The 8,820-nt window shown below is 40.7% G+C and overlaps 1 protein-coding gene and 1 long non-coding RNA gene across 2 annotated transcripts in view; one reads left to right on the forward strand and one right to left on the reverse strand.

Moving 5' to 3' along the window:
- The window catches only part of LOC117958994, a 2,196-nt gene extending 1,586 nt beyond the window's left edge, over positions 1–610 (reverse strand). The window contains exon 1 of the long non-coding RNA XR_004659845.1: positions 526–610. This is a non-coding gene — a long non-coding RNA (uncharacterized LOC117958994). The remainder of the gene's footprint in view (positions 1–525) is intronic.
- LOC117958977 overlaps positions 541–8,820 on the forward strand; it is a 12,402-nt gene continuing 4,122 nt past the window's right edge. Inside the window, exons 1-2 of the mRNA XM_034895797.1 lie at positions 541–706; positions 6,510–6,687. Of these exons, the coding sequence (XP_034751688.1) occupies positions 6,611–6,687 (77 nt within the window). The 5' untranslated portion in view covers positions 541–706; positions 6,510–6,610. The remainder of the gene's footprint in view (positions 707–6,509; positions 6,688–8,820) is intronic.

Consider the following 8,820-nt stretch of genomic DNA (forward strand, 5'->3'; position numbering starts at 1 on the left):
CGCTCCTCTTCATCAGTGTTGGCATTGCTAGAACAACCTGGGCTGACGCTCCTCTTCATCAGTGTTAGCATTGCTAGAGCAACCTGGTCTGACGCTCCTCTTCATCAGTGTTGGCATTGCTAGAACAACCTGGGCTGACGCTCCTCTTCATCAGTGTTAGCATTGCTAGAACAACCTGGGCTGACGCTCCTCTTCATCAGTGTTAGCATCGCTAGAACAACCTGGGCTGCCGCTCCTCTTCATCAGTGTTAGCATTGCTAGAGCAACCTGGGCTGCCGCTCCTCTTCATCAGTGTTAGCATCGCATCAAAATGTTAAATAAAAGTTTAGTGGTGATTACAACAAGCGGTTTGACAGAGAGGTATCTTCTAACAGAGGCATTGAAACGGTGGTCGCTGAGGTCATTGCAAAATACACCCGATAGGTATGATCTATCAATGTTGCCTTGTCACAGCTTTTTGAGTTTATATGGTTGAATTGTCCTTTATCTTTCTCTGCACCTTCAGTAGAGTATTATAGTCCTCACAGGTGAGACGCTGCTGCTGTCTGATTGGTTGCTCTGGTCATGTGATTTCACAGAAAAAACTCAGGTGGATGTACGCAGATCAGACAGACAGAGAGGACGTGTGGAGGTGAAGACAGAGAGAGGACGTGTGGACACGAGGACTGAGCGTGCTCAGAGCTGCTGTACCTGCATCAACAAACAGGTAAGAAGCTCTCCACCTCTTTATGGAGATCTGACTGAAGACAGACTGGAAGACCCAAACTAGTCCTGACTCTCCAGAGATCAGGACCACTATATTAGTTTAGGAGGATTATATATGAACATGTTACATATTTAAGACTTTACTGAGACTAGAAGACCCAAACTAGTCCTGACTCTCCAGACATCAGGACCACTATATTAGATTAGGAGGATTATATATGAACATGTTACATATTTAAGACTTTACTAAGACTAGAAGACCCAAACTAGTCCTGACCCTCCAGATATCAGGACCACTATATTAGTTTAGGAGGATTATATATGAACTGTGTTGAGGCCCTGATCGAGGCGTTCTAGGCTCATGTTGACCCAGTAATAGTCTACAAGCAAACAACCATTAAAAGGCTTGTTTTCTGAGAGGAGTTTGGCTGGTTCAGGGCTGATCAGGAGACTCAACGCTGAACGGTTTCCCCAGACAGCATCTTGCTAATTTCTTGCTTGAATAAAAATATGTAAACAAGTATTATTGTGTCTTTGAATTGAATTGAGGGAATTGTCCCCGTGCCCTGACTTGGTTTTGGGTTTTCCTTTAACGGCTCACAGCGACTCGTCATGATTTATAATAAAATCAACTGGAGCCAACCCAGCCGTTTGGGAAGCAGATGTAAGATTAAATATTAACTCTCAGCTCAGTCTTTCCTCTCTCTGGATGAACCAGGATCTCAGAGGTCATCACAAAGGTAATAAACATGAATTATATTACAGCTTCAATAACATCATTCAGTCTCAGTCCAACAGTCCAACAGGGAGAGATATTTAATATTAAACCAGAGTCTAAAAGTCCAGCATATCTGATATCATAAAGTTGTATTGTTTAGTATACAACTTTAAATAAAAGGTCTCCCTGGCGTCTCTCCTAGAAGGATTACACAGAAAAACTACAACATTAAAATAAATATAAAATACAATCTATACATTTAATCAATACAAAATATATCCTAATGTTAATATATGTAATATTTCATTTATAATTAAACAAATACATTTTTAAAAGTCTAAGATACTTGCTAAATTACTTGCCCTAGAGGTTAAAAAGTACTTTTAAAGGGTGTCCATTCCATACTTCAAGAAAAGTAAAGGTGTCCATGTAAAGATTGGCATTATTAATTTTAAGTTATTGATATTATGAAAAGGAAAAGGTGTCCATGTAACTGATTACAAGTCTGTTCATTTCTGAACACAGTTAGTAAGGAGACGCTTGAAACTCTCCAGATATCAGGACCACTATATTAGTTTAGGAGGATTATATATGAACATGTTACATATTTCATATTCTGATTCTGATTTAAGACTTTACTGAGACTATAGGACCCAAACCAGCTTTCCCCTCTCTGGATGAACCAGGATCTCAGGGTTCAAGGCTGTTAAATTTAATCAACATGAATTTACTGCTTTAATAAAATAATTCTCAGTCCAGGAGTCCAAAGTTAAATATTAAACCAACCGTCCACCATATTAAATATCAGATCAGTGTTATTGAGGTTATAACGTTTACTCCTGCTGCTCTAATTCAATTAGATTTTATTCATAGTATCAAAACCTCATTTTAGGAAGAACATTTTAATATAAAGTTTTGAGTTAAGTTTCTTGGATCAAGGAGAGCCAAGTCTGCATGACTGTGTCATCCTGGATATGATCTTTTGCTTCATAGGCACTGTTGGCATTTATGAAGAGCTCATCACTTGCCTTGTGCTGACTGTCCTGGCTTCCTTGCTCCCAAACATTCATCCTTTGGTACAAAAAAGCAATTTCATTAAATAGTGAGAAGAAGGATCCACTGGAGAGGGACACTTCGGTGTTGTCCACCAGAACCAAGTTTAGCACATGTCCATAACACCATACATGCACTTGGTTTGGTGCTTTAGAGGACAACAGTTTTCCTTTTCAATCACATCTGCAAGCATCTCAACAAAGCATTGTCCAATAAATGCTTCACATAGAACTCCTGCCAAAAGCTTCTCAGAACTAGAGCACTGCTCTTGGGATGTGGTGTCTTGGGTTGAGTTAATCTGCACTGAAAACATCCAGCTTCAGTAACCTCTTTTGAAATTGTCTCCTGAATTAACTGCTGCACTTTAGATATGACTTTGATTACAGTTGTTGTTGACAGAAATGTCACAGAACCTCAACTTTTTGTTTGGTTTGATGCATCTTCTTCCTTATGATGTTCCTTCATACATATATCATATTTCCAAAGAACAATGATGAGCTCTAAAACAGTCCCATGATCAATAAGTATGTCATCCAGAGTGTAAGCTTCTTCAGACCGTCTCTCTGTATCTAAGTCCTCTCTTGCCAATGACCTAAACTTTGTCTACAACACGTTCCAACACCTGCTGTCCTCTAGATTTCGGTGGGCCACTACTTGGGGACCATGAAGCAAATTGGAAAAATCAGCTTTTGATGCCCATAAAAAATAAGCTTCAGCACACAGCCTGTGCATGTTGGTCCTTTCATGCTTCTCTATTCTTCTCTATTTTTTATTTTTTTTTATTTTTTTTTTTTTATTTATTTTTTTTTATTTTTTTTTTTTATATTTTTTTTTAATAACTGTCCCTACTCTGTTAAGCGGCTTTGAGCTCGGGAAAAGCGCTATACAAATTCAATTTATTATTATTATTATTATTCGTTGACTGACATGCTTCCAGTCTTGCATTCCACTTATTAATGGATATATGTCACCTGGCTTGGCCGATGCTTAAAAAACTGTACAAACTAACTTGTGATTCAGTATGTGAGCCTTTTGCGCTTGGTACCATCTTTACAAGTGAACTCTCTGTAGAGACAGGTTTTTAGGATTTTACTGAGGGTGGTTAGCAAACATTTGTCCCAGGCTGTGACTATCTGACTATGGCCATGTGAAATATTGTGATGTAAAGCATTCTGGGACATCCTGGCACTTCCCTGCACTCTTCCTGTCATCTTTTGTGCTGCAACTATCTTGAACCTGAATAAAGAAACAGGCTGTGACCTGACAGAGCCAGAAGAGCGCCAGTTCAAGATTTTAGGAGCTATCAGGCATGTGCATAGGTAACCAAGCAACAGTGGGCTCTTGAACCTTTGACCTGCGGCAGCCGCTGTTCTACTCTCCTGGCTCCACTGTGGTGTCAGGTTACATCCTGTTTCTACATAGTCATTAATAACGGCTATGTGGAAAAAATACATTTTGGAATATTGGATTGAATGAGTTTGACAATCAACTAGTGAGTCACTGCAAAACAGGAAATAAACAGAGGCATGGATTCACCTTTCTGCATCTGCTGCAGTCCAAAGGACTGTGTTCACTCCGAAGGACTACCAGCACATGGGGGGGGGGGGGGGCACTCTTAATGACATTTAGAACATGTTTAAAGGCTAAGAACACATTTAAAACTTTCCCTGTGATAGAGAATTCATTTTTATAAAGTCTTATATTTGGCTTATTTCTTTGTACTTTTATTTGTCTTATTTCTTTGTAGTAGTTTCTTAAGTAGTATAACTTTCATGCTTATTATATGCACATTTAACAAACTGTGTTTCTCTAGTTGCTGCTGTCTATCTCAGAGGTAGTAAATGTCTTAGTTTTCAAGGTCACACAAAGTACACGTTGCCCGGGCGGCCTGCACTTTGCCCTTGTTCTTTTAGCATAGGCATAATACAAATCATCCTTGTATCAACAACTGTGAATCTGTGTGTATGTGTGTGTTTTTAATTAAAACGACAGAGCTACAGTGAAATAGTTGAAGTTACCCGAGAGCTACGCTGCAGATAGGTTGCTCCTCGTGTGTGCTTCCCTCTTGCAATATAGTCTATTAACTGCTCATTACCGTCTGCGTCTCGTTTTCTTGCGTCCTGAACGTGTCCTGAACCTGACACCCTGTTTGAGCCTGTGGGGTGCTAACTCTAGCAGGAGAATAACTCGGTGTAGGCAGCACTGATTGGTTAGTTGTTCTCTCTACCGACAGACCTCCACATGTCCAAACAACAGAGCTACATGTTGAAAACGACCAGAATTATCCTGCTGTCTGTCCCTCATCATGACCAGGCTGTGGAGGCTCAGGCTCAGCTTCCACTTCCTGGTCCTGTCTGACTAAGCGATGCAGTGTGTGCCACTTGGCCCTCTAATACAGGAGAAATATGATCTCTTTTCTTCTTAACAGTTCTTGTCAGAACACGTGCTGCAGCATTCTGGATCAGCTGGAGAGTCTTAAAGGACTTATTTGAGCATACTGATAATAAAGAATTACAGGTGTCTAGCCTGAAAGTAACAGATGCATGGACTAGTTTTTCATCATTGTCTTGAGACAGGATGTTCCTAAGTTTGGCGTTGTTACGAAGATGAAGTAAGGCTGTTCTTGAGGTTTGTTTTAGAGGCGTTAAAGGATGTATCCTGATCAGAAATAACTCCTAGATTTCTGATAGCAGTGCTGGAGGCCAGGCAACATCATCCAGAGTAGCTTTATCCCTAATGAAGTTCAGAGGTGTTTAGGGCCCAGCACCATAAATTCAGTTTTATCTGAGTTTAACATCAGAACATTGTAGGTCATCCATGATTTTATATCTTTAATGCATGCCTGAAGTTTTGCTAAATGGCTGGTTTTGTCTGGCTTGGTTGATAGATATAATTGGGTGTTGCTTCCTGGTGTTTGTGTGACAGTCCTGCATGGACAGTCTCGCTGTGTTGTGTGTGTGAAGCTGCGTCTGCATATACAGTGAGTAAAATAAGTATTAAACACCCTGCTATTTTGCAAGTTCTCCCACTTAGAGATCATGGAGGGTCTGATGTCCTCGTAGGTGCATGTCCACTGTTAGAGACATAATCTAAAAAAAACATCCAGAAATCACAGTGTAGGATTTTTTAACTATTTATTTGTATGATACAGCTGCAAATAAGTATTTGAACACCTGTCTATCAGCTACAATTCTGACCCTCAAAGACCTGTTAGTCTGTCTTCTAAATGCCCCCCACCACTCCATTTATTATCCTAAATTAGATGCACCTGTTTGAGGCGAATTTAGAATTCAGCTCTGAGCTCAAAATTAGTGCCTCACTAGACGCCAAATTAACGGCATTCATCGCTAAACTACATCACAACAATATTACAGTAAAATTAAACATGGTGTGGTGGCTTTAAAACGTTCCGGCACTGCAGCTCAATGTGAAGGTGACATCAGCAGACGACGCTGTTCCCATTTATGCAGGAATTTAACAGAACCTATTCACAACCCGTTACATTGGGACAGTGACTGTCGGTGTCTGATGTGATGAAAAAGGCGACCTTCGTGTGTGTGTGTAGAACGTACCAGAGCAGCATCTGAAGATACCTTGAAGAGAATTGTTGAGGGTCTATAGGACAGACGCAGTCTAACTATATGTCAGGTCTTGTCGTTCTCTTTGGTGCTACTGAGTTTAAAGGTGAACCATTAGAAATTGAGGGCAAAAGGTGATGAATTTTATCTCTAATTATTATAATTCTTTCATTAAAGAAGCTCATGGAGTGGTCACTACTCAGAGCTCTAGGAACAGAGGGCTCAGTAGAGCTGGGACTGTCTGTCAGCCTGGCTACAGTGCTGAAAAGAAACCCTGGCTTGTTCTTATTTTCTGCTACTGGTGATGAGTAACAGTCTGAATTTGAAAGGAATACTGAGTTTTTAAATGTAAGAAATATAAAGTGAGCTTAAGTTTCCTCCCAGCAGCGTGTACCTGAATGGAGGAAACACCTCCTGTTTATTCTGATGATGTGTCTCTCTTCCTGTCTCCACAGAGACGTTCTGATCTCATCAGCACAGTTTGATTTGAAGTCAGCTTCTTCATGACTTTGAAGAGGAAATTTCAACACTTCCAGGACAAGGACGATCTCTGAAGATGGCTTCAAACCAGAGAAGAAGACGACGGAGCAGAGAATATCCTCCTGATCTGTCTGAAATGGATGAGAAACAAAGGTTTGTGCTCCGGTTGAAGACACAGAGCCGTATGAAATCAAACTGGTTAAAAAATGAAAACAGGTTTTATTCACCGTCATGGAAAAAATACTACACTACCCACAATCCTAAGCCTAAAAGCAACATCTCTGATTGGTCCAACAGGGAAATGTTTATTTTATGTTTCTAACATCTAAGTCTTGTTCTTTTTACTTTTTTGCAGTTTTCAAAATGTTTTTTGCGCCAAATGAAATGTTTGATGGTCCTGATTCCCGTCGTAGCTTGTTGTCTTGGTTCCAGAGTTAAAACTCTTTATGTCAGCATTTAATCTAACGTCAAAAGAGATGTTAAACGGAGGGAAATCACTTCTGGAACCAGAGCCGTTCAGAAAATAAGCTGTCACTGTTGATCTTCATACAAGTTATATGGATCACACGTTCATTATTCTTTAAAAACATTGATATTCACCGATCTGGTTCATTTTCAAACAGCACAAATAATGTATGAAGCAGTAAACACTACTACTACACTACTCCCTGGTTTTAAACCCTCTAACGTACGACAGGGGTCAAAAGTGACCGTGAGAATTACTTCATATCCATATCTTTGCATGTCATGCCTTTCATCACCCAACATTTCATGAATTCCTCATATAAGTTGTTACTGAGAGAAGTGGACTGGCATCTGGGAGGAATAACGCTGCCTCTAACCCTTCATCACCTCAAAGACTGGCCCTGGTGGCAGCCAACGACAACTTTCACATTATTTCTTATTTTTCATGCATTTCTATCTTAAAACACCAGGAGAACATGAAGGGGCGAGAGCGGGAAGACATGTAGGGAACCTGCCAAAGGTCAGACTCAAACCCTCGCCAGAGGGGAGCTGCACCAATCACGTCGGTGTATCTGATGTAGACATCACCCCATGTGTTGTTATGATTGGTCGTGGTGTTCACCTGTCGCTATGCACCGCCCTTAGAATGCAGGAAAAAATATCGAAAATCCATTATAATTCAAATAGTAACAAAATCAGTACTATTTGAATGCTGAAATTATTATTTGAATGTTATATGTAAATGTTAATGCTAATGCTAGTGTTAGCTGATCTCCCTCTTCTCGCCTTGGCCTACCCACATGTGTCACTCATGTCACGTGTCATGAACAATAACCTAATAAACACAATGCATTGTGAGATCTAAGCTAACGTTATGTACCGAGTAATGTTAGTATAAGGGGGTGTGACAGGCTGCAGGTGGAAATCGTACCGAAGGACCAAGGTATAGTAACGTTAGCTTAGCTGCAAACTTCATGGAGACAGCTAAAGGTAATGTTAGCTGTCCTACATCTGTGAGCGTTAGCTTTGACTTCATATATTATCTGCTAACAGCTGTATTCTCAGTAACGTGATAATCTGCATAAAACAGGTTTCTCATGAATAACTAAAATAGTAGTGACAGCACCGTTTGGCTTAGTTTTGACTGCAGTTAGCTTTGTTACTTAGCTACCTAGTTTATGACAGATGGTTTTGGCTGAGCTTTCTAACATGATGTCATTGTGCTAACCGAGCAACGTTAGCCTTAACAAGAGAGCCGCTTCACCACACTTGTTGCATAATGTTTCATCACAGAGTTCTCTGTTGGTTTGTGTTTGTCATTGTGCTCGTTGTGGAAAATAATCCGAACCAAGTTGTGCCGGTTCCTTCAAGGCCAGACTGATGTTAGAAGATCCTCTAATGGACAGAACGTGTAACAACAAACGCATGCATTTAGTATATAGTGCCATTGGCAATGCTTAAGCTTGAGTAGTGTGTAATAGCCTACATATTATTTAACAGGCTACAGTTGAGCATTCAATACTTAAATATTGTTCATCCATCCATCCATCCATCCATCTTCATCCGCTTATCCGGTATCGGGTCACGGGGGCAGCAGCTCCAGCAGAGGACCCCAAACTTCCCTTTCCCGGGACACATCAACCAGCTCCGACTGGGGGATCCCGAGGCGTTTCCAGGCCAGGTTGGAGATATAATCTCTCCACCTAGTCCTGGGTCTTCCCCGAGGCCTCCTCCCAGCTGGACCTGCCTTAACCTTCCTCTGGTGTTAGCTTTCTGCTGCCATCTGAAGTGTTAGCGGGTCATTTTGGACCCGTGTATTAA

Source organism: Etheostoma cragini, chromosome 16 (genome assembly GCF_013103735.1).
Source record: "Etheostoma cragini isolate CJK2018 chromosome 16, CSU_Ecrag_1.0, whole genome shotgun sequence".
NCBI classification, from domain to species: domain Eukaryota; kingdom Metazoa; phylum Chordata; class Actinopteri; order Perciformes; family Percidae; genus Etheostoma; species Etheostoma cragini.